Source organism: Pithys albifrons, chromosome 12 (assembly GCF_047495875.1).
Source record: "Pithys albifrons albifrons isolate INPA30051 chromosome 12, PitAlb_v1, whole genome shotgun sequence".
In the NCBI taxonomy this organism is placed as follows: domain Eukaryota; kingdom Metazoa; phylum Chordata; class Aves; order Passeriformes; family Thamnophilidae; genus Pithys; species Pithys albifrons.
This window is the reverse complement of record NC_092469.1, coordinates 3,429,946-3,456,240: the sequence shown is the minus strand read 5'-3', so window position 1 is coordinate 3,456,240 and position 26,295 is coordinate 3,429,946. Positions and strand designations below refer to the sequence as shown.

Genomic DNA, 26,295 nt, shown 5'->3' with positions numbered 1-26,295 from the left:
AGCAGTGCTTTCAAGAAGTAATAAATACAACATTTTCCACTTGGGGTAGAAAGGGGAGGACTTCTATTATCTGATGGAAAAAGATGGGTGAGCTCCTGCTTTTTAAATGCAACATTGCCCCCACCTGGACAAATGAATTTTGGTTACAGGTTGGCATTAGTATCATAAAGCTTGGTAAAATACAGGGAGAATTTCAAAAAAGAGTTTGGAAAGGAGTCATAGCAAACTTTGATCAGCTTCTGTAATATACCATTTTCAAGCTCACCTAAATCTTTTAGTTGACTTATTGAAAATCTTTCAAAATTTTCCTGAAATCCAATGATAGTCACTCAGTACTCACAGAAAGGCCTTTTATATTATACACTTACCTTTCCTGCAAAAAAGAGAATAGGCATTTCCTACAAATAACACTGTATAACATTAAGATAAACATGCTGATATAGCTTAAATCAGTATGTATCCTGCACATGCATAGTCTGTGTATATATAAAAGATAATTACACAGAGCTTAATACAGAAAGTGACAAATCTTTTGATTACAGAACACTGTACATTATGCTTTGAGATCAAAGAAGCAAAATTAGCAAAGTAACTTCTATTTTAGCCAAGAGAAGGCTTAGCCTTCTGAATAACCATGAACAATTGAATCCAACCAGTCTTTGCAAAAGGCAACTTTGTTTTGCAATATTCATCACATCATATTCTGAGTTGGAAGGGACCCACAAGGATCATCCATTCCAGTTCCTGCACAGACACCCCAACAGTCCCACCCTGTCCCTGAGAGGCTCATCCCAACACTCCTGAGCTCTGGCAGCCTTGGGGCTGTGCCCACTGCCCTGGGGAGCCTGGTCAGTGCCCACCACCCTCTGGGGAAAGAGCCTTTTGCTGAGATCCAACCTAAACCTCCCCTTTTTCACACACCTTGGAGTGACCAGCTGCTCCAGGAAGCCTGAAAACTGTCCTTTGTGTCTTTTAAGTCTTTAAAAATAAAAAGCCCCACACACTGAGCATTTTCCCTCTCTGCTTCATCCACAACAACCTTTCACAACTACCTGTACATGGAGCCCAGAAAAAATGCCTGTGATGACCAAAGCCTCTGGAACGACAAGACAAGGAGCACTAGAAGGTCAACAAGATCTTTTGAGAGCATCAGAAGTAGTGATATTACTATTTACTACCCTAATATTACTATTACTACTAATAATGAAAATATTAGGCTACACACAAATGCCAAATGGAAGGAAACAAGCCCGAGTTTGACACACCTTGAGCAAAATGGACACAGGTGAAGGCAGTGCTCCCAGGAGGAGCCTGTCTGTGCTCTGGCAAGAACAGCATGTTACCAACATGAAAACTTGGGACAAACCTCACCTCCTTCCAGAGAGCTCTTACTTTAGTGCCCCCTGCTGTCAGGATTATTCCAATGCCTTAACTTTGCACTGGGATATTAAGGAAAGAAATAGAAACAGGAATACGTCTCAGAGTGAAACTATTCTGTTCTTTTTGCAATACCAGACAGCTTTCCATGTCCCCAGCTCTGCCATTTGACTAAGGAAATAACAGATATTGTTGATACACCCAAGACACATTTAAATAATTTAACATTACGTTAACATTGTGCTTTTTATGACAAATGTTTGGTTTTGTGATGCTAACAAAACTTTCCCAGTGCTTAAATTCTGGTACCTGCATGCAACAAAGACATTTTTTACTTGTTTTACTGTCACCCACAGCAGTGATGGCATTTCATGCAAACAGCAGGGAGCTTTTGCAATGGGAGACATTCTGTTTCACCAGGGATACTGCACTCTGCCCAACACTTTCACTGAAATCAATAAATTATTTCAATGAAATAGGTGATCAATAAGTAATTATGAGAGTGTTAAAAGAAACAGTCAAATAAAATAAAAGACATCATCTGATGGCCCAATCTGCTTCCATTTAAACTTTAAAAGTCACTTGTATTTTATAAATAATAGATAGTCCCACTGTGAATACAAGGTTAATGGTATCTCTCTGAGGTCTGCTGCACTTCACAAGCAGTTGATGCTGCACTCCCTTTTTTTACACTTTCCCCCAAGCCCTCTCAATAACCTGCACTGTGGCCCTGGCTGCAGGGAGGACCAGCACCCCCTGCCCACAGCCAGTGCTGAATGCACCAGTGCCCAACCTCCTGGGGGTGTGCAGAGCAGCCCCAGCACAGCCTCAGGGGCCACTGCTCACTAACACTGGGGCCTGGGAGGGTACTGAAAAACATTAAAAATGCTGAGTTAAAAATGCTGTCTATTCAGCAGAACAGACACTTCTTTTCATTATTTTGCAAAGCCAAATGGACCAACTAACCTCTCAAAATGTCATTAAGTGCTTGAAGGTCAGTGAACCTGCCAATAAAAGTTGCTTACGAAGTACTGAATTTTCACTGAGATACATTTGTCAGATGTCATAAAAGGACCACGACCTGCAACTCGTGACACCTGCAGAGAACCAGCTCAGGTAAAACAGCCATATCTATTTCAGTTACACCTCAGGTCAGGCTGATTGTCCCACGTTGCTATTATTTGAGCGTGAGCCTCATCATGAAGAATCAATCTTTATTTTAGGATCATAGAAGCCTTTTCTATTTGCCAGACATGGCAGGAGCCCTGCTGATCAACCACAACAGAACAATCAACCCCTGACGTGCCTCTGGCACACAGCAATGCCAGCAACCCAGCAAGGCAGGCTGCACCAACCGCCAGGCTGCACATCAAATGCAATACACTACCATTTCAGTACCTTCTCAAAAAGAAAAACGTAAAATACACACTTCAGGTTGGCACCTCGCATGGTTCCCAGAACAAAGCATCAGACCACAAAGGTGGGAAGATGTTTGCCTTGCACCAGGCTTGCTCTGCTCCTCACTGCTTTGATGTTCAGCCTTCTCCCTTCCCCTCTGTCCCCAGCCAGGGGTGACTCCCCACTGCAGCACTGCCAGGGCAGGGGCAGCAGGCAGAAGGGAGGATCCTTTGCTTCCTTTATTTCTAAGGCAGCTTTCAGCAGCAGATGCTGATTTGTTGAGACCAATGTCTCTCACAGAAGCACACTGACTGACTGAAATTGTTCTGGATGCTGTTTCCCAGGGTCAAGTCATTCAAGTCATAACTTCCAGCCAGTAAGAGCTCAGCCAAGAGCTGGAACCAGGTTTCCATCTCCCACAAGGGCTGTCTAACCATTGAACCAACATCCTTCCACAGGGTGACCAAAAGCACACCAGCTGCACAAGGACAGCTCATGAGACACTTGCCCAGGAGGAATGAGCCATTCAATGAGCAAGAGCCCCATTTCTCTCGATTTGTGCATAGCAGGGAGCCAGATCTCTACTCCTTTAATTTATTGGGGGTTTTGTCTTCCTGAGTAGCAACTTTTAATTTCATTCTACTCCTCTCCAAACTTTGAAAGACCTCTGTTTATCCAAAATGCTGGAGGCCTCTTGTGTACAGGGTGGGAAATTGCAAACTACAAGTACTTTTGCTCATGCCTCCACTTTTTTCCCCATTAGCAAATGCAGTTCCAGCCTCAGTACAGAAAGAGCAGGTGTCTTGGCATAGTTAGCAATGCAATACCTGTGTCCAGGGCTCACTTTCAATCCAGGCTGGCACAGCCTTAAGATGACAAGAAAATCCGTATTTGTGCAGTAGCCTGGCTGTACATCATCACTGCAGGCTGTGATTTGCAACATTCCAAGCAGAAGCTTTTATTTAAAGTTAATACTGAATGAAAGGGCTGAGTGCCCAGAATGGTGATTCCAGGGAAGGTCAGCCTGCACCTTTATCTGCATGACCTTCCTGACCTTCCCCTGGCTTGGGAAAAGTGTTTGTTTTGGAGCATGTGGATCATACAATTTAAATGTTCACCACAGAGATGTCACAGCACATGAATCTTTTATATAAAACAATGACTTGCTGTTACTGCAATATTTATTTTTAATATCCATACCAGCTAAATGCGTGTATCTATTGAATCCCTAACCTTCCCCAGAAACATTGATTTCTTTCTATGTCAATCACAGTGCTTGTGTTAGTTAGCTATTTTAATATTTAATAGACTGAAAATGACAGCCCTGCTTAGCAAGACAGTCTGCATTAACAAGAACTGTCAGAAATTCTCTTGATAGTCCTTGTTTTGCACTGGGATCTTTTAGTACAGAAGCTGTACCTATAAAAAGTGTGGATTATGATGCAATATCACAGAAGCAATTCCATACCAGCTTCTTGCAGAAGCAATAAACCCATTTGATATAGGTTAATTGTAAAAAAGAACATAATAAAACCAGGCTGTTCTAAAACTGCCACAGCTTTTGAAGAAGTTAGAATAACAACCTTAGGAAAAGATATAAAAAGTGCAATAGCACAAATATTTTGGCCTATGATCTTCTTTTGATACAACCAAATCCTTGTAACTTGTATTTTTAAAAGAGCAAACAATGCATGCACTCAAGCATCTCACAGAAGTAAAGCATCAATCTTCCAAATGTATGTTTTCTAATATTCAGGTGCTTTGTTGACTTATTTAATGACTGACACTGCACTGCTTTGTACATAAAATACATGAGCAGCATATTTCTGCAAAACTCATGAATGTTATTCATATCTACTAAATAATGTTAAGGAAAAGACATGAAATTCCACTGAATAATTTAATAAAAATCATACCAAGTACCCAATCTCCCACCTCCATTTCATACAAGTATATGAATCACTAAATTAAATTTATGCCAAAATACTGGCAGAAACAGAAATAACCCTTAAAACCCTTCTACCTTTTTTCCACCAAAAGTAAAGCCAGTTTTCTCCCTGTGTTCAGGGCTTCCTAAGATCATCCAACAGAGGGCTCCCCGTAGCTATTAAAAAGCTTAATTGAAAGCCAACTATAGGACTGCTGACACACACCCCCCCAGCTCCACCCCATCAGACAGCTGGAAAAGCACACACTGAATGCACTCACATTATTTGGGTGATGACAGTGCACACCACCTCCAGATATTTTTCTGAAACACTATTTTTAATTGTGAAAAGTAAGTGTGTTTTTAAATTGTCTTTACAGAAATTAAATTGCTGTTTCTTATTACTTTTTTATTCTTGGTTGAGAACAATCCTAAGGAAAGAGTGTGGAGCAGAGTCTGGCTGTGCATCAGCCAGGGGGAAAGCAGGGGCAGACTGAAGCCCAGGCTCAGGCACATTTTGCTACCACTAATCTACACCTGACAAACTTCATCTCATCCAAGATGCAACTGGACCATTTAAGCAAGAGGTTATTTCAAACTATATCAAACCTTGTTCTCTTTGTTGAGATGGTTACAAAGTGGGTGAAATGCTCAAGTGATCAGTGTAGATGATGCTTTCCTGACATTCAGATATCTGAGGCTGAGAAAACCAAAACGTGTATTAAAGATTTTGCCAATACTGCAGGAAACAAGAGTTTGTGAGGAGTCTTGTATGTGGTGTCGTGGTTTAGGGAGGATTACAGCCATCCACCAAACTGCCCTCAGAGACTGTATGTAGAAGTTCCCACATATATCCTTCACCCTGAGGTCTCCCCCACCATTTAAAGGCCTTCATTTCAAACACAGGATATCACCATGCACTGTGGCATATCTCCTCTCAGTAACACATGCTGAGATTTCCTGTAGGCCACACACCTTTGTTAAAATTCAGTTGAATGGCACAGCAGATCCAGTATCATGTTGGTGTGTACTGCCTGATGAAAGAAACCCCACAGTATATTAGCTACCCAAACACAACGTGATCATAAACCCTGCAACAAATTAACATTAGTATTTGATGGGTTTAGTAAGCTATTAACCACAGATGAAGACAATACATCAACTATTGTACCAGAAGCTTTTTTAAAAGTTTTTACAGCATTATCAAGAAACTACCTATCTGTAATTCCACCAGTTCACTTCACAGCACCTGCAGATGTACCTGGAACATTAGGCAACAAGGCATATTTTTAAACTTCTGAGATTCAATTTGTTTTTCATAATAGGTTTGAGCTTATCGATGATAAAACTAATTTGCTTTTTTTCCACCTTCACATTCCACTGTGAAAATACAAACCTACACCCTTTTTGCACGTGTTATAAAGGTAATCCAGTACAAATCCTCCACTGAACATCAAAGATTAACTCCTCCAAAACTAGTTCTGCATTTTTATAACTGCAGGAATTTTGACCCATGTCTTTGGAGGTGAAACACAAAAGTTATAATCTGCTTGTTTCACACCACACAGACAGGTTTATCTTTCAATTTCTGGCAATGCATTTGGTGCTTTCAGTCACCCTCTTTTACCTGCAGTGATTCTGCAAAGCACATGGACATAGAATCATAGAATGGATTGGGTTGGAAAAGACCTCTGAGATCATCAAGTCCAACCCTTGGTCCAACTCCAGTCCCTTTACCAGATCATGGCACTCAGTGCCACGGCCAAGCTCAGCTGAAAAACCTCCAGGGATGGGGAATCCACCCCCTCTCTGGGCAGCCCATTCCAATGCCTGAGCACTCTCTCTGCAAAGAATTTTTTTTCTGATCTCCAACCTGAATTTCCCCTGGCAGAGCTTGAGCCCATCGTGCCCCCTTGTCCTGTTGCTGAGTGCCTGGGAGAAGAGACCAACCCCCACCTGGCCAGAACTTCCCTTCAGGGAGTTATAGACATGTAAGGCAAGTAGAGAAAAAATCATGATATAGTCAGCTGTATTATGGCAAGACTGAACTCTAAGTAAAATCTTCCACAGAAATTTTTGGCACAACACGGAACTAGAAGGTCCTGCCCTAACCTGGACTGAGATGAGTTTGGTCTCTTCACATATCCTAATGTTTACCTTCATGTCAGGGTGTCTGGGTGCACAGAAGCATTTGCAAGATCTAATCCATACTGCACTTTGATGCAGTTCTCTAAAAGCAGCCAATACTCGTGAACCTCCAACCCACCATCAGAGCTGAGGTTTGGATCTGAGCTTCAAGAGCAAACTCAGATGCCAGATTTTGCAGCTGTCCCTGTACTTAGAACACAGTCATTTCTTAAACTAAATTCTACGTGCCTCTGTCCCTGAAATGGTTGAAAACAGTATCTCCTTCTCACTTTCAGTGCAGGCACACAGGACTTTTGAAAGAAACCAGATTATTCTGGCACGTAATGTTAAATTCTATTTTAAAGATTTAGACTTTGATCATTATGCACACATGATTTTACTAACTAGCTCCTAGAGTACATACAGTTCCTGCATGGAAAGAGCAGTATGAAACAAAAATATCAAACAAACCCAACCCCTTTACCTACCACAAGTCTCCATCTTCAATAGTCTTATCATTTGGGGCTCCAGCATGGCCGTAGTGCAGAACAGACGAGTTGTCCCCACTGACAGGCAAAAAGAAAATGCAGCACAATTAGTGGAAGAAGAAACATGAACACACACATTCACACATGAGAAGAACATTGTAAACATCAACATATTCATACAGGAGGCAGCCTGTGAGAGTTGCCCCAGGCCCTGCCCCAGTGTGGGGCAGCAGAGATGAGGGTGGGATAGGTGCAAAACAGGACCATTCTGCAGAAGGAACTTGGCACAGTTCATATGAATATCCCCCATGACCATGACAGTGTAAAGGAAAGAATTATGCACAAGTAATTTTTCCACTTTCACCCTTTTATCACCTCCTCGGTTTTCTTTTAATTACTTTTCCCTCTTTGAGGTTAAGTAGTCTGAGGGCATCAAACAAACTTCCACTGGAGTAAAATCTGTCGTGTTTGGAACATTCTAGGAATCACCGGGACTGGAAAAATTGAGCTGTCCAAGGAATCAGCTCCAGTTCCCTCTGGCAAGGCTAAGGGTGGTCTCTGCTGCAGAGGATGCCCTGCAATGCTGCCCAGGGAGCTTCACAGCACTCAATGGCAGCAGCAGAAAACTGTCACTCTTTACTTACCTCTTACTAAAAAACCACACTACAGAGAAAAGATTTTTACTCCTGCAAAACTTTCAGAGTGAACTGCTGATTCGCAGGAATAAAACAGCTCCAGAGAAGGATGGACCCCTGTTCTGTTGTTCTGAAGCTCCGTGATCCACTTGGTGACCTACATTTGGCCTTGGCATCCTCTCTTGTCTACTGATATTCCCCCTGGGGTCTATAAAATATCAGTTAAAAGGCTGATAAAGATCTCGAGCTCTTCCTATTTTTCTTTTACTGTTCTCCTCAGATTGATGCTCTTACTTTTTCTCTTTAAAAAGCTGGAAGAATTGTATCACATCCAAAAACACATGTGTTGGAGACAGGGTTACTGTGGCATCTCTCTGAGCCCTCCAGCTGAATTGCCAGTCTGTACCTCAGCTTTCATCAAAACCTGGTCACTCTCCTCAAATCTGATTCTTTCAGGCTGTGATGGCAGAACAGCTTCACATCTGAGGTGACAGGAATCTGAGGCTCAATTTCAAAGAATCTTTTGTGGTACCTGGAGTAAATGTGACATCTGACAAACTTCTCATATTAGATTGCTGATATGTGCAATTACAAAAACAGTAACCATGCACTGTATCCCAACAGAGGGTACCTTCAAGATACATTAAGTACTGGTGATTAATTGGGTATTTAAGAGATCACCAGTCATTCAGATACAGTAGCTCCATAAACAATGATTATGGAGTAGAAAGTTTCTGCAGGCTCTCTATCTAAATACTTCATGTCCCTGGAAGTATTTAAAAAGACACACAGATGTGGCACTTGGGGACATGGTTTAGTGGTGGACTGGGCAGTGTTGCCTTTAATGCTTGGACTTGATGATCTCAGAGGTCTTTTACAACCTGAATAATTCTACATTGATATTTTGAAAACAATAAGTATTTATTATTAAGTGTTTTTTAGCATGTAACAGCCACTATGAAATAAGGCATTGAAGGGTGATATTTCAGAATAATGGGAATGATTTTCTGATACAAAGTGTGCTTCTTAAAATTATACGCACTCCTAAGGGAAAAATTAACATTATTAAATCAAGAGTTAAAAACCCTCACAGAATTAAGGTTGCAACAAATTAATTTTGTGATGCTGGTCCAATGGCTTGAATACAGTTTCACAGCTGGCTGGATGCTTTTCCCTTCCTGAACACTGGACTTGGGAACCTCTGCTGTTGTGCAGAGAGCTAAAAACAGCCCCATAAAACTTGTATCCAAGATAAAGACAGACATGAGCTTCCTTCCGAGGTGTCCTGTCTCCTGGGCACTGTCAGAATAGTTTCCCACACTGGGACACTCTCAAAATCAGTTTGCTATATCTGAAGAAAAAATCTGTAATAGGGCAATGGAGAACGATCGAAAGAAAAGGGCCTTCTGTGCCAGGGAATGCGCACAGTGGGAACCCTGTGCCAGCCTCAGCTGTCAGCTCTCACAAACAAGGGACAGCAGGGCACTCTGCTCCCTCCTCTGCCTTGCACTGTCAGCACAGCAGGAGGAGCAGCAGCATTTCCTACCTGAAGAAGTTTCTCAGGTGGAGGGCTAAGAATTTGGGAGGGTGGTGCCTGGAAGCAACTGGAATGACCTTGGTGCTATGCATGACACTGCTTGGGAACTCACGTGCTTGGTGTTTAAGGGAAAATACAAAAAATAATTCACACCCACCAACAGCTGCCATGCACACACATGCTCACACACACACTGAGGACTTTAGCTGCAGATACTATTCCTGATCTCCCTCCAAAAACGGGGCTAAAGTAGGAGAAGCAAACAGCACATGCATATATTTATGATCAACTTTTAAAAAATTATCATGCAGCTTAAGGGTATGACTCCATGCTAATGTATTTGCAGATGGCTTGTTTGCTTATCATCATATGTTGGCACCCTCAGTGTCATACACCATTCCAGTGCATAAATAAGTCATAGACTCAAATTTGAGGACTGCACAAATGCTTTCAACAAAAGACACTGCAAGTACAAAGATGAGGGATTTCTTTAGCACATTTTAACATAAAGGGTTTAGTTTACAAAACATTCCTGCACGGTTCAGCACCAACTGTGACGGGAGAGGCATGAAAAATCTGCTTCTCAGCACCACTGGTGAAGTGTTAAGCAGCCACAATCTTTCCTGGCATTTGAGGCTCCCTATCTGTCAGGCACATCTTGGCTCTGTCACACACACGGGATCAGAGCACGGCAAGCACAGTTGGTGCTGAAGACCAGACATGCACACCATGAAATGCATTTCAGGGTTTCTGGCTGTTTGGAGGGATTGGAGTGAGGAGCTCTGCGCCCTTGGGACTGGTTTTGGGCAGGTCCCCTGGGCTCAACACCCATCAGCAACCAAGGCACAGCAGACCTGCTCCTGGAAGCTCTCCCAGCTGTTTTTAACCCAAAACAAATCCAGCACATGCTCTATGGGACTGGTCCCTGGCTCTGAGCAGGCCCTGCAGCTGAGGATGCTTCAGAAATGCACTGCTGACCCAAACTAAAACACCAGTATGGAAACACCTACAGCTGGTTCCTGCCAAGAGCTGCATGTCTAATCTCCCCCACAGGATGTGCCTTTATCGTTATCCCCAGACAAAGGCAGGAAGGTGCTTTGGGAGCAGAGCCACACAAGTGATGTGTACCCACAAGGTAAATGCTACAGCTGGTCAGAAATTGTTCACATTGATTCGGTAGGACTTTCAAGGTGGCTTCAAAACAATTTAAACAAAACCCCCAGCCACTGGCAAAGCAAAGGAGCCTTCCTGTAAAAGGATTTATTGCTTTCCCAAGAAGCAGCAGTTGAAAGGTCTGGCATTAGAGTGCCAAGTTGGGGATTAAGATGAAGTGCTGTGGGGAGGTGAAGATCACTGGTCAGCAAACTGGCAGGGGTGGCAGTGCCTGCCTTCAGGCAGCCCACCTGGAAAACCCTCCAAGAGGTTTCTCTATCAGTTTTTATTCCCTTAATAATTTGTCTCTGACTGATGCCAAAGAGATGTTTGTTACAGAAAGAATTGCATGAAGCGGCGTAAAAGCTGCAAATTAACACCACTGAGAATGCAAAGTGCAGGAAGAGATTCCCATTACTAGCAAAGGAAAACAAACCCCCAAGATACATTTTAGATCAGAAAGCACCCTGAAAACAAATTATTAGAAGAAAGAGGAAGAATGTCAGCAATATTTTAAGAACTGGACTATGCTGAGCATCAAGCATTACAAAAAGTGCAGCTATTAGCTCTGCATTACAAACATCTAAATAAAACCCAACAGACCATTAACTAAAACAGCAAACTATTTCCATCATTATTTAAATCATCACAGAAGGAAGCACTAACCCTTCCATCCACTTTTCCATCTAAGATATCAAATCTTACAAAGCTGTACTGGAAAAGGGATTCAGTAAGTATCCTAATCTTACCTAAAAAGCTTCACTTATGGCAATCCTCAGATAGAGGAAGGCATTTTACTGCACAATGTTTTTTCTAATCACTGGTATCACCTGATGAGAGCTGCCATCAGTCCAGAGACATCTGCCAAGAAGATCTGTAGTCTAAGACGCCACAGTAACAAGTAGCAGCAGGCCATGGGTTCTGTGGTGGTTGCAGAGACACCGATGTCTCCACCTCCCTCCAACTCCAGCTGCCGTCTCTGGTTCCCAGAGAACACCATCCACCACAGTGCCACCAGGACACACTGGGAATCCACTGTGTCCCCATTTGTAAAAGTGGTTACTTGGTACACTAAGAGACCAATGAATAATTCATGAGCATTCGAACACTATCTGGAAGTCAACACTTTGTAGATAAGTGCTAAATACATCCAAGTGTTCTTATCAAATGCCACCATTCTCCTTTATTGCACTTGAGTGATGTCTGTGCTTCAAACCACTCCCGAGCTGACAGTGTGGGAAAGTATCACTAACTACAGGACTAACCTCTCTGGTGATGCCCTGTAATGCTAATCTATGTGTGCTATCATTCTGATAATAATAATGGATGCATAAACTATATTTGGTCCCACCAAATGTTCATTTACCATCTCCTCAGCACTGGACAGGGACAGCAACAAATGCATGTGTTCATCATGTGACAGCTGATTTATTTCTGTACTCAAATATTGTATTGATTACTCTTGATTTCCAGCTTAGTGAGTATCTTTTTTGAAATCTGAATAACAAATGTCTATGGAAAAGATGATTCTCTTCTATGAAAATTATTATCAGGCCAGTAATCTAAAAAGGAAAGCTCCTGTTAAAATATGCCAGTTTTAAGTGTTCAGGAAAATATAAAACACAGCATGAATAGAGTAAAACATAACTATTCAAAAATCCTGATTGCAAAAGCTATTTTTAGTTGTAAATGTAGTTAAGTGAAATGTTTACAATGCATGACATTTTCATGGTAATAACAAATGTTTATTATTTTTGCCATTATTATGCTAATTGAATCCATTCATTTATTAGGACCCAGCTTAAAACTGCTAATATTATTCATTCTTACTTCATCACTCATAGTCAGAACACAGCAATTTACAGACAAAGGTCTTCATATTCTATCCCATGTAACTAATTTTTTTTAAATCAAGTTTGTCTGCACTTTGAATTCCAGTGGAAGGATGCAATGCCAGCTCCCAGCTCCAATGGAGTCACAACACTGTTTGGATCTTGCATTCCATCCTGTTTTAGCTCCTCCAGTAGTTCAGAGGCAGCTCTAACACCATCCCATGCCCTGGTGAGCCCCTTCAGTGTGGTGGGACAGAACACCCAGGAAGGTCCTGTCATCATCACCCACTTCCGAATGACTCCTGGAGCTTTTCCCCTCCTGGGTTCCCTGAGTCCTGTAATGCAAGTCCTGAATCTCTGAGTCCCGTGGAGAGTCAGTCTGTTTGTGTGGGTCACAGGGACCTACTACACAAGCACACTTGAGACATTTCTAGAGGTTTAGCAAAGTGTAGGCTTTGACCACAGAGCACCCAAACCAGATCCTGCAGCACAGGTTCTGATCCACTGTAAGGGAATGTCAGGTTTGTGAGCCTCAGTTCAATGGGATGTTAATTCTCATGTTACATGATGGTACTTACCAGGAAACTTTTCAGACAATTTAAATACACAATTTGCCATAAGACTGCCCATGCTCCTACTGGAATTTTGCATATAAATTGGAAAACTGCATTTACAAATAAGCAATTGAGTAAACAGCAGAAAGAAGTGAAGGTGCTAATTGTCCTTATTACCTCCACAGCAATTATTGTCATTATTGTCATTAACATAAAAATTATCTTTTCTGAGTGTATGTGACTTCAGTGTAGGGCAAATGTTTCTTAGTAGCAGCAGAATGACAAGTGGAACACATTTAACAACACACATGTCTCATTTAACTGTCATGTATCTCTGATTAGATTAATTCCACCAATCAAGATTAATCTGTGCACAGAGCACACAGCTGTTCTTCAGCATGTACCCTACACTGTTCTCTTGTGCTTTTCTACCACTGCAGGGAGAACTTTTATAATACTTTCCTAAATACAATAACATTCAACACTAGAAGGAAACAGAGAAATCAAAAAATTTCCGAATTCTAAAGAGATTATTTTAATTGCATCCTAACCTTTGAGACAAAGAATTTTGAGAATCATATTAAATACTTCAGGTGTATTTCAAAGAAAGTATTTTTGAGCAACAGAGAATAGCTCTAAAGCCCTTCTTCATAACACCATTTAATAAAAAAGCCAATTGCAGCACAGATGTGAGCATAAACATGATCTTGGCAGCAGCAGCAGCAGTCACTGGGGAATCTCTTGAGTGCAGCAGAATCTATTCCAAGTCATTTCTTTAGGAGACAGGGGTCTATTTTGGAATCTATTCCAAGTCATTTCTTTAGGCTTTTCCAGTGGAAACAGGTCAGAACTCACTCTGGTGGCACTTGCAAACACATCACATGCCCAACAGGAACAATTTTAAAAATACCCCGTGGGAAGTGCCCATGAGATGCCCAGCTGGGGGTACCACTCACCTGCCGCAGATGCAGGTGTAGGAGGTGTGGCGCATCCCACCGCGGGCGTAGCAGTAGTGCTGGAACAGGCTGCGGAGAAACAAAGGGGGCAATTAATGACTCATGCAAAACCACCACAAGGCAGGCAAAAAAGCAAGTCCTGTTTGAGCACAGCTGTGCTGGTGTGAATCCCCAGTTCCCCAGCGAGGCTCCGTGCCCGTTTCTGCTCACTGACGCTGACATTCCCCCAGGTGCAGCTCAGAGTCCTGCAGAGCAGCAGCCACTGCCACAGAGCCATTAAGCAACTCTGCCCCAGAGAACAGGGGCTCAAGTGCAGCTCAGTAACCCCAAATGGCAACTGCTTTCCTTAACAACTCACTGCAGAAAAGGGAATTACTGCTGGAAAAGAGTTCATCTGACCACAGAACAAACAGGATGGTAACAGTTCAAATGCCGAAGCTGGCCAAGCCCTCTTAAATGGAACTGAAAAAAAAGCTTCTTGCTGTATTTCAGGTACACAATCTCACTTGTGATTCTTATTTTCAATCCTGCTGCTTTCACTCCATGGCATGTAGATTCAGGAAAAGTGAAGTCCAACCTGCACCTCACAGGGGAAGGAACTTGCCAGCCAGGGAAAAGCTCTTCAAAATAATTCCAGCAGAAGCCCTCTCAGTTTTATCACCTCACAGGTACCTTCTGCTGAAAGCTGAACTAAATATTCCTGAAGTCTGATTTGCATCTGACTATTTCCTAAGAAGGGCAATGAGGCTGGTGAAGGGTCTGGACCACAAGTCCTCCCCAGACAAGCCAGCTGAGCTTTGCCAGTTTGTAAACCCAGGTACTTTCCACCAGTGTCACAATCCCTGCTAGAATGGATGGTCTCATGTTTTCTTGCCTGTAGCACAACAGACACAGAGGAAACATAAGAGTACTCAATTTCAGACTGTGGTGCTTAAACATCTCTATGATCTTCCCCTGTCTGCAGAGGGGGGAAAGAATCAACACAGACAACCCCAACAGCAAGGAGACAACTGGTAACATTGGGCCAGGTCTCCTGCAGGCCATGAAGAACAGAACAAACACAGAGGACTGTTTGATTTTGTGTGTGTGAGGGACAGGGAAGGCAGGGGAGAGCAGCCCCTGCTCTCCCACATTCATTGCCTCTTGCATTGCCATCCTGCTGGAGGAGCTGTTTGGCCTCAAAAAGCACTCAAACATTTTCATCTTCACTGTCAAATTCCCCTTCACGTGAGGGTAGATGTGCCCAAAGCACAATTAATACAGGATTAGGTGCTCTAAGAGCTAAGCATGTATATCATGGATCCTTTTATTCTTTCTGAAATATGCTCTAGTTACAATCCAATTCCCTTTAATAATACTGAATGAATTTCAAAACCTCATTTCTTGTAATACTGAAATCATTTCATTAACACAGTGATAATGGTGCTATTGAAAGAATTGAGATGCTGTGATTTTGTCCTTCTGCAATCCACAGAACACAGTTCAAATTCAAAGGATATTAAAGACAATACATGCTTGTAAATCTAAACTGAATTTCAAAATTACACAAAATGACAGTATTTGAAGAGAGACAAAACAAAACATACAAATTAATCACATAAGAAAGAAAAGCAGCCATTTAGAGACGTGGTAGGGAGACGCTTTTTACAGGATCTCTTTTCTGCTCAAAATGCTGTGGTTTACAAGGCAGAAAACAGTAAGTTTGTTTTGCCCCAGAAAGGAATAATGGCAAAGAGCAGGCCAAATGCCACAGAAGGACAAATTCTGACACGGTGAGAGCACAGCAAAGTTATCACTAAATGGAGCTAATAAAATTTATCACCTAAACTGTCATTTGTTCTGTCACAGACATTTTCTCACAAAAATGGACATTTTGTATGGAAGCATTTGCTTGCAGGCAAGGTCTGCTCTGTAAGACATGACACTGTGCACAAACACGGTGCACAAGAATTATACTGTTATATAGGTATAGTTACACTATAGAAATCAATTTTTAGAGTATTTTATAGACCCTTCAACTTAAATGATTGAATAAACTATGTCCTCAAACCAGCAACTTTCAGTAACCTTCTAAAGAGCTTTAAAAATGAAATAATGAAGGCTGTAAACATCTTTCCATCATCAGTGATGCAGGCTAGCAGAGTTTATTTTTCCATATGACAACTGATCACATATTCATGGTTGCAATTAATATGAAACTGTGCAGCTGAGTAATAGTATTCACCTTGTGCAGCACTCCCTGATTAGCAGTAAAAAGCAACAAATAAATTAAGATATGCTTCGTATAACCCAGCTGTTGCCTGAACTTTGTTTCTGTTTTCTAAAAAAGAAACCTGATTGTTTCATCAAACATTATGGACTTCCTTTGAGGAGTAAGAAAAAAGTGGCTATTATGGGACTGAGCTGACGACAGTACAATGTTGCCAGTGATGAGTTTTCTGCTGGTGAAACTACTCACATCACTTTCTGAATTTACTTTTTTGGGGTATGACTCATTACAAACACGTTCATGCAGCTGAAAAAAAAGGTCCACCATTTCCATCAGAAACAGCCAACACCCTTGTACAACATGGAAAAGATAAGGGAAGGATTGGGTATCCCTTTCATGGCAAATGCTGGCTTTTCAAAGCTGGAAAGTGCATATATTGAATTAGAGAAGGTGCCAGCATCTTGTAGTTAAAATCCTCATTCCATGGAAATGAATGGAGATTTTGCCACTACATTTCATCACACCAGTGTGATAAATATAGATTTAATTCGTGTCAAGAACATAATGAGACATTATGTGTAGCTTGATGCAGTAAAGATTTAGCAACAAAATGTCTATGAACTTATCAAATAATGTATAAAAGTAGAAAAAGAACTAAAGTTAATAACTAAGCAGCCTTTTGAAGTAAAATAAATACAGTGCAGACCAAAGATAATCCAAAAATACCTAAATACAATAGAGAAGTAAACACGATCAAGATAAGGAAGAAGTACCTCAAGACAACAGATAAGACTTAACTAACAAGATTGTCTCTAGTTAAATTTTAAGTTAAGAATCACACCAAAGAAGAACCCAGCCCCAAGAGAAGCAACAGGCAGAAGCAAATGAAAGGATCTCAAAGTGAAGCAAGAAGAAAATAATTTATTGGAACTGGTTGGAAATAAACCTGCTTTAACTGTATAAAAGAGGAGCCTGCGAGCTCGAATGGGTGTCACTGATGGAGCAGAGACTCCCAGAGCACCCAGAGCTGAGCTGTTTACTCTGTAACTTTCATTACTTGCAAAATTAAACTACCCTTTATACTGAATGATTGACTATTTGGTTGGTCGTTTATAACACCAGGATTTCACCATCCACATTCTGTAAGAATCTTTATCCAAAGCTGCAACACAAAAGTATAACACCCGAAATAGTTGGCTGGAATATAATTTAATCTATTTCTCCACATACACTGCAAAGATTGCACCATGAACTCGGCCTGGTCTTTCTGATTGGAGGGCAAGTGTATTCAGTCAGGTTTATGTGGGTGCTGGATGCTTTGCCATGAGCTTTAATGCAACCAGCACAGACACAGAAGTGAAGCACCTCTTTCTCTCCTCCTTTTCCACAGGTTTCAAAGCTCCCTGTTGTGTTTTCTCTGGAGGGTGTGTGTATTACTCACCATGCACACGGGGCCTGGGTGGTGTCTACAGATCAGCCCCTGGTGTACTGGCTGTCAGGTGTTCCCTTTAAATGCAGACAGCTTTGCTAGTGCTGGCACTGGCTTTGCACTGCTTTTGACACAACCTGTGTGTTGCTGCTGTAATGCAGAGGTACATTCTGGGTTTGGTGCTTTTTCTTTTTGCCAAAAACTTCACTTTCTTTGACGGACAATACGTGGAAAATCAGGTAGTTATAAAAACCTCACTCTTTTTTCCATTAACTTAATAAAGGCAAGACTTAGCCACCATCAGCTCCAGTAAAGATGATGTGAGTGCACTTGCCTTGGCCACGCAAATAAATGTGCCAAGGCACAAGACAGTGTTATCCCCACTGCTCTGAGTCTTGACTGCCTCACTGGGACAGGGACTTGAGAGAAGGAAAGATCCCTTTCAGAAATAATGGACGAGGCACTGAGTGCCATCATCTGGTAAATGGACTGGAGTTGGACCAAGGGGTGGACTTGATGATCTCGGAGGTCTGTTCCAACCCAATCCATTCTATGATTCTGTGATTCATCCTTAGAAAGCACAGAACAAGTACATACTCACTATGTTTCAGACCTTATGGAGCACTCCATACATCCAAACAAAATCCCAGACTGCTTAAAAACCCTCAAGAAGTTCAAAACAGCCTAAAAAGCCACTAAAGTAAAAACAGCCTTTCTGTCAAATTATCAAGACCATTCTGGCAACAATGCTCATGTCTCTTGATCATCTTTTGTCCAGTTTCTAATGCCATCCAATGCACACTGACAGGTACAATCAGGTGTGTGCTATGAATGTAAATTGCATCAAATAAGGTAGTTTGATGTCACCAGTTTTCCTAACTTAAGTGAACTTGCAGAATAAAGGCACTCAGAGCAGGAGGGATAGAACAATCTGTAACGATTACTCGCACACTTTTTGCTTATTTTCAGGTCTCCCTCATCACTAGAATACAACATATTCCTACACACTCAGCAGTGTCATTTTTATTTCCCCTAAGAAGTACACAAATAATCTCTAATTTTAATTCTTGCCATCAGCTCTTCTTGAGTTACAACAAATATTTATAAGAAAACAACATTTTGCATTTCTCAGCTATTCAGTTCTGAAACTAAGACACTTCTAGATCAAAAATAAAATAAATAAAAATCCAAATGAGCGTTTTGACCTATATCTTACAAAACTGGTAAGAACAGCAATTACAAATAAAATGTATAGAGAAAAGAGAGATACAGAAGGAACAAAAAGCAGCAAGAATAGCTAGTAAAAAAGCTATTAAAACCCAGCCAAGTTTCAATAACTCTGCCCAGTACATTCCTCTGTGGCATCTTCAGATGGTCCTGTTACCCCAGTCCTGCATCCTTAGTAACTGCACAAAGTGTTGCAGAAGGACACACAGACATCACTTCAGGCTGGAGGAACAATTCCTCATCCCAAGGTCTCCAGTGACAGAGGACCAAACCCACTGAATCATCCTGTTCATTATTCCCAGACACTGCAGCCCCAGCAAGGATTAGGAACCAGACTCTGAGGTGGTGTATCAGTGAGTTCTGCTGTCACCCTGCCCCGGGAAGCACACGAGTACAGAAGAGGCAAGGACACTCAGCATCTTACTAAGGTGTTTACGCTGAAAATATTTTGATATAAAAAAATTTTCACCCTGGATCATTCAGCGCTTTGAGGATGTTTCAGATCCACAATAATGTCCTCGGTGCACCTTTGAGAAAGTTGCCTCCTAATAAAAGAAAACCTTTACACACTTCAAAAATAGTACTCTTTGAACACAGCCCTTGAGACTTACCTTGAAATGCAAACAGGTGGGTTTGAACTATAAACTGGAAACCACAGCAGCTTAAGGGAGTTCTGGACAGAACTTGGAGGATTTTCTACAGTTTCTTTTTTTTTTAACGAGTACGATGGAAGTTGTAGGTGAATATCCATTAGTGATCTGTGCACTGAACAACTTTTGAATCACAACTAGACTGAGCCACTACGCTTTTTTATGGTATAAATATGAAGTGTAGCCATGAGACAGGCTGAAATCCAAACCTTCCTTAAAGGATTCATAGAAGGCTAAATATTCTAAAGCTGATCCCTCTATTTACACAAGGACTAAAAGCCACTCTTTTGAACATTTGGACACACAAAAATCTTCACATAAGAAAGCTCTAAAGCCCAAATAACACAAAATTGTTAACCCACAGTAAATATAATTTGTCCATGATGCCTAAAGCATTTATACTTAGCATTAAACCAGGCTGAAAGAAACATGCTTGGAGGAAAGAAGAGAAGGTGTCAGTAACACCTCATTAGTGAATAAAGGAGCAGTAATTCCTTTAATCCCACACTAGACATTGTGAGGTTCTTAAATACAGAGCAGTTTTCTTCGTTAACCTACTTACTCTGGTAATATAATTTATTTTCCATGGGCAACCAGATGCTTAAAGGCTTAGCCTATCTAATCCTATTTTCATTTAGTTCACAACAGCACAATGCAGTATTGCCAAACAAGTCTGAAGTTGTTTTAATACAAAAACAAACAGGAAGTCAGTACTTCACTGGACAAGGGTAAAGAAAGAGAGTGGAGAAGAGCAGGAGGAATAATCCAACTGTTAATGAACAAATGATGGATCACAAACTTGCAGCAGAACAAGAAAAAGAGTACTATCAGCAGAGGAGCAAAGTTGTTCTACACCTTGGAGACAATATAAGTAACAATTTATGAAAGCAATGTTGTTATTTAAGTGCTCTACATGCCTGGAAATTGTTTAGAACAGAATTTACAGATCCAGGAACAACAGAAAACAAAACCACTTCTATGCACTGACTTGTGAAACTAAGTGGCTCCACTCCTTCTGATGAAAATTTCAGATTCAAACCACTGCTGGTAATTTTGCATGCTGGTGGGGTAGAGCTGCTGAAGCTTCCTATCAACCAGAGAACTGAAAGCAGCATCCTCTGAAGCATCTCTGTTTACAGCTGTCCTAAGTTCTATTATGCACAAGCAGAAATAACGTTTTTTTTTTAAATGTTGATCCTTCTGAATTCTAACATCTAGATTCTGTTCTCACTTTTGCTTTTTTTTCTAACTGGGTTATTATTCTTTATGTGCAGCAACCTCTACATAATAGAATGTCAGAAGAGAACAATGTTCCTTGAGTTCAGCAGGAATAGAAGAATTTGGCAAGCAGGTAAGACACAGGAGACTGGCAGCATATTAATGTAAATACAGCACAGGATATTTAGGAAGTCAGGAAGGGCTGTGTAGAAGCAGCACAGAAATAAATGGGCTTTCCCCTGTACCAATTCATGTCTGGATTCCTCAATGTGTTACTTTGCTTTACTAAAATGCATGACAAGCCAGAGCTCAGGGCAGGAACCCCAAAATGCAGATACACAACACAGATCAGAAGGAACACCATTCCTCCAGGAAACAAAGTCCATCAAGGCAAAGCCATAAATGCTGCCTGGAAACCAAAGACACCCAAACCAAAGCCCATAAATAACACAAAACTCAGCACTGTCACATATGTCATATGTGATTTGGAATGATTGAAGGTAATTGATAATCTCAGTTCAAGAACAGAGAGTTTAGGTGAGGGGCAATTAGCATTTTAATTGCATAATTGAGAATTATAAATGACCTGTCTTAAGTAAAGAACAACTGATATTTCATCTTTTTGGCAAAGCTACACACGGTGGTGAATTGGGAGAATCTGGAATGGCATTTTCCTCACACACACATTGTTTTTAATTTCATTGTTCTTCCTTTTAAATATTCCACATGAATAAGATTTTCCCCCATCAATTTGCAAACCTGGAATTTTTGAATAATTTTTGGGTCAGAGAACATGACTGATTCTGTGATGCTGCAGTAGTTTAAGGACACCTGTGGAATGATCTCCCCTCCTCTCTCCCAGACAGATTGAAGTAAGTTTCTTCTAACAGGTCTGTTAAGAGTTTAAATCCAATCTTTTTTGATATGAGGAAACGGCAAGAACTTTCACAGATATGGTTTTAAAGAAGTGCATATACCTACTCTCTCTTGATTTGCATTTCATCTCATTCTATGCTGGTGCAACATTTCTCTACCTCACTCTGAACATTCATCAAATTATGCATTTTCACAGAAGTTCAGCTGAGCCATTTCACTACCAATGTTCAAATGCAAACAATGATTATGCAAATGTGTAACCTCATACTCAGCTGCTGCTTTTCCAGAAGCTTGGCATGGCAATGGAATGGGTACCCCAGAGACAGGACAGTTACCAGACTGCTCTGTAAACAGCTTTTCAGTAAGGCAACCTTTAAATTAACACTCAGGAAGCCTTTAAGAAAGTCTTCAAGTACGACAGTCAAATTATTATTTTCCTGAAACTCTTCTAACTCTACTCAGAAAATTCACCTATCATTTGTCAGAATTGTTTCACTCATCAGCACAAAACCCACTTGATTTCTGGATTCAAATATTATGACTATTAAGCTTCTGAAATCTTTAACTATCAATCCTGCTGAAATCCAGTTCGTGTTTCATAGTAATTAAGCTGACTAAGATATTTGTAACACAAAGATTTAATACAAAGGCTTAATGTCAATTCTGACAGCCTTTCAAGTCCAGGTCTGCCTCCCGTTCTGTTTTTCTCGAGTGCAGCAGCTCAGGGGCACAGGTGAGTGCTCTGTCAGCAGAGGAGGTGCCTCTGCCAGAGCTGCTCAGTCTGTCACGGGGCTGAGACACAGAACACAAAAAGTTTTACCCAAAGGATGCACCAGAGCTCAGCCAGTCCCAGCCACAGCACTGAGTAACCAGCAGAGAGAGCCTGACAAGTGCAGGAGATTGGCATGACTGGGACTCTGGCCATGGTTAGACCACCACAAGTAAAGAAACTGAACTGACTGAGGTGCTGAAAAGCAGAGCCAGGAAAGGCCCCTGGGGATCCTGGTCAGGGGCCAGCTGGGCACAAGCCAGCAGTGCCCTGGAGCCAGGAGGGACATCCCTGTCCTGGGGGGCATCAGGCCCAGCATGGCCGGGCCAGGGAGGGGATTGTCCCGCTCTGCTCTGCTCTGGGGCAGCCTCACCTGCAATGGGAGGGCAGTTTGGGGGCACACAATGGAAGGGAGAGATTGAGCCATTGGAGTGTCCAAAGGAGGGACACAGAGATGGGGAAGGGCCTGGAGGGGCAGCGTGTGAGGGCACTGAGGGCACTTGGTGTGTTCAGCTGCAGAAGAGGAGACTGAGGGGAGACCTCAGTGCAGGGACAACTTCCTGGGCAGGGGCAGAGGAGGGGCAGGCACTGATCTCTGCTCTGTGGGACCAGGAACAGCACCCAGGGAATGGCTGGAGCTGTGCCAGGGCAGGGACAGCACCCAGGGAATGGCTGGAGCTGTGCCAGGGCAGGGTTAGGTTGGATCTCACAAAACGGCTCTTCCCCCAGAGGGTGGTGGGCACTGACCAGGCTCCCCAGGGCAGTGGGCACAGCCCCAAGGCTGCCAGAGCTCCAGGAATGTTTGGATGATGCCCTGGGGCACCGGGTGTGACTCCTGGGGATGGGCCTGGGCAGGACCAGGGGTTGGACTGGATGATCCTTGTGGGTCCTTCCAGCTCAGCACATTCTGTGGTTCTGTGATAACCATCCCACAGCCAAAGCAATCACAGCCCTGTGTGCAGCTCTGGGACTGCACCCACAGCACAGAACAGTCCCTGCAGCTGCCCCTCACCTGGGGCTCAGCACTGGCACCAGGAGCACACGGGCACAGAGCACAGCTCAAGGTGGGATCTCGTCCTCCTGCTCTGTGGTAACATCTCATCACCTTCCCAAGGCTCCTGCTCATCTCTCTGCCAGTCTGGCCCTGACCTGCAGCTGTAAGGGGGGACTGGGTGCTCCTCCTGCACTGCTCCTCACAGCAATGAGGAAGCTACAAACCCTTGAATCCAGGATTCATTTTCCTCCATTTTCCAGAGCAGAAGGACTTTTAAAAGAGTTTTCAATCTTCACCAAATACATAAATGGAAATCAGATCCCACTGCAAAGCAATGATCATTAAAAGGAGTCTCTGTTTTAATTCTTCACCAATTCCAAAGACCACTTGGAGTCACATCAATTACTAACAAGGCAGAACTAAGTTCTGCACTGGTCTACATTTCATATTTAATGTAATATTACGGAAAGAGATGGCATAAATTTTTCTTAGACTCATTGCTCCATTTCCAGCTCTAATAATTCTAGATCACAACTGGCATATTTTAAATTAAATTTTTTGTAGTTTAAACCTATTTATCAACAGCTAATTAATGAGGTCTAAATCCTTTGATGACAGAATGATTAAACTGCATTTTAACTAATCCATCTTTAATTAAAATGCTGCCAGCAAACCATTTCTGGATGTGAAAAAAGGACACATTTATAGATGCTCACTCTTTAACTATGCATTATGTAAAGCCAATAATTAGAAGAACTCATGATTTCAATTATATTTTAATTACTGTTACATATAAAACATGCTTTAATAGATGTAATGCAATACATTTTCTTTCTTTACAACCCACTAATCATTTCTATTGGGGTGACAACCAAATAAAAGGAAGTTTAATATACGAGATAGTACAAGAATCTTTCTTTAGCTTTGAGCCAATTCTCTCTCCATTTCTTCTTTTCAGCAGAAAGGTACTTAATTATCTCCAAACCTAAACCACAAATGAATCCCTATAAATCCCCGTTAAAACTCTAAAAGGAGATTAGTAGTAACTGGCCACAATAAAGAGAAATGCTTCATCCTTATTATTGCACTTGCAGGTCTCCGAGTTTCTTCAGCTCAGAGCACAAGGCTACTAAAAACCTGCTAGTTAGGAAAAATAGAAGGTGACATCTTACCAATTTTCCCATTTCATTCCTTTATAATTTTAGGAATCAGCACAAGCCAAGAGATGCTGCAGTTATTGGAGGAGCCGTGAATGTTCATTTCTTTAGGGTATCTCCTTGCCTCCACCTGGGAGGGGAGGGTGGTACTACATGGGATGGCTGCAGCCAGCTCCCCATTAACTGCATTAATGGGAGGATGAGGATTATAAATGTGACAGTGTTAAAGGTTTAGTTGTTCTTTACTACAGTAAAGAGTCAGTTTTCAGTGCACATATGGAACAAGCTATTTCTAAATCGCAGAGTACAGACATCTGATCAAGAACACTCAACATCCTGTAGCAATTCAACCTTTAAAATTGCAAGTTACTACAATAGATTTTGTTTTGCTAAGATAAAAAAAATCTGACAAATTGCAGTTATTAAACATGTTTGTAAGCTCTGCGTGTTCCAAGTAGTTGTACATCACTGTAAATTCAGGTTTAGGGCTTCACTGCTTTCAGTGATCTGAATCTGACATGAGGAAACCAGTAAGTTTATAGGAGAAGTCTGTTTGCCCACTAAATTGTACTTTACAAGTATTCAAAAAGGTATATTATGTTATTTCTACTGACTCAGATACATTAAATTTAATTTTTATATGTTGATTTCTACTGTTTGGAGATCTTAATTAAATTGTTGATATTTCAGTTTATTTTAAGTTTTCTCTAAAAATATTTAGCATTTAACACACTGTGATAGTTGTTTTCACCACAGACATCTATCAAGAAGTCATTGAACATACAAATACTGAAATAACCACACAACAAGACTTAAGCTGCTGCCTGCTTTGGTTTACATAAATCCTCTCCTTTCCCTTTTTGTCTATTCCTGCTTATAGAGCAAGTTCTTGGGGACAGGAAATACACTTTAGTACCTTACAAAGTGCACTGCCCATTTATATTCTGAAGAAATAACAACAGAGTATATGAGGTGCATCTCCTTGAAAGAGCACGTGTGGAAAGGTCATTTAGAACATTTAAGTACTCACCCCTAACAAGAACAAATGCTGATGCAGCAACGAGCTCGATCAAGGTCTATGGAGAACACCCCTCACTTTTTAAAGATGGCAGGAGATCCACATGGAAGGCAAAAAAAGGCCTCAAACTGATTATGTCTGGTACCTGATGGCTGCTCCACCACATCAGGAGCCTTGTAGTGCCAACTCAAGGGACAGGCAGACAACTAAGGCTGTGTCACCTCCCATCAGCTGCTCTCCCAACCACACTGCTGGTTCTCCTGTCTCTCGTGATGCCTTGGCAGGATGAGGCCAAGGACAAAGATGTTTAAGGACTGCACACACAGTAATATTAAACAGGAAGAGATATTCAAGAAGAAATATTCTAGCTGTTAGAAGTGCTGAGGAAGGACAGTTATAAGGCCAATACCAGAAGCAGCATTATGATAGCAGCTAATTAGATATCTATTGACAGCTTGTCTTACTTTCAGTCTAATTTACTGGTTCATTTAAATGCTAACTACAGTGACTGCTGCTGTTTAAAGATGCCGCTTTGGCCAGGAAGTGCTGTGATTTCCTTCTCAGTCTACAGAGACTGTCTACCAGAGCAAGGACAAGAAGTGCCAGCTGGCCCCCTGCTTTCCTGCTGAGCCAGTCTAGCACACTGCAAAGGGAGGGTGACTAACATCTTCTTGGGAGGATGCTTCTCATGCCAGACAATTTGACTTCCCAGAATTGAGAACACTGCAACCCCTCCTGGATCTCCCACACACTTTCTGCAGTAAC

The 26,295-nt window shown here is 41.7% G+C and overlaps 1 protein-coding gene across 1 annotated transcript in view; it reads right to left on the bottom strand.

Moving 5' to 3' along the window:
• PEPD (peptidase D) overlaps positions 1-26,295 on the bottom strand; it is a 153,042-nt gene that overhangs the window by 49,935 nt on the left and 76,812 nt on the right. Inside the window, exons 10-11 of the mRNA XM_071567681.1 lie at positions 13,984-14,052; positions 7,318-7,395 (exon numbers count right to left, since the gene is read on the bottom strand). Of these exons, the coding sequence (XP_071423782.1) occupies positions 7,318-7,395; positions 13,984-14,052 (147 nt within the window). The remainder of the gene's footprint in view (positions 1-7,317; positions 7,396-13,983; positions 14,053-26,295) is intronic.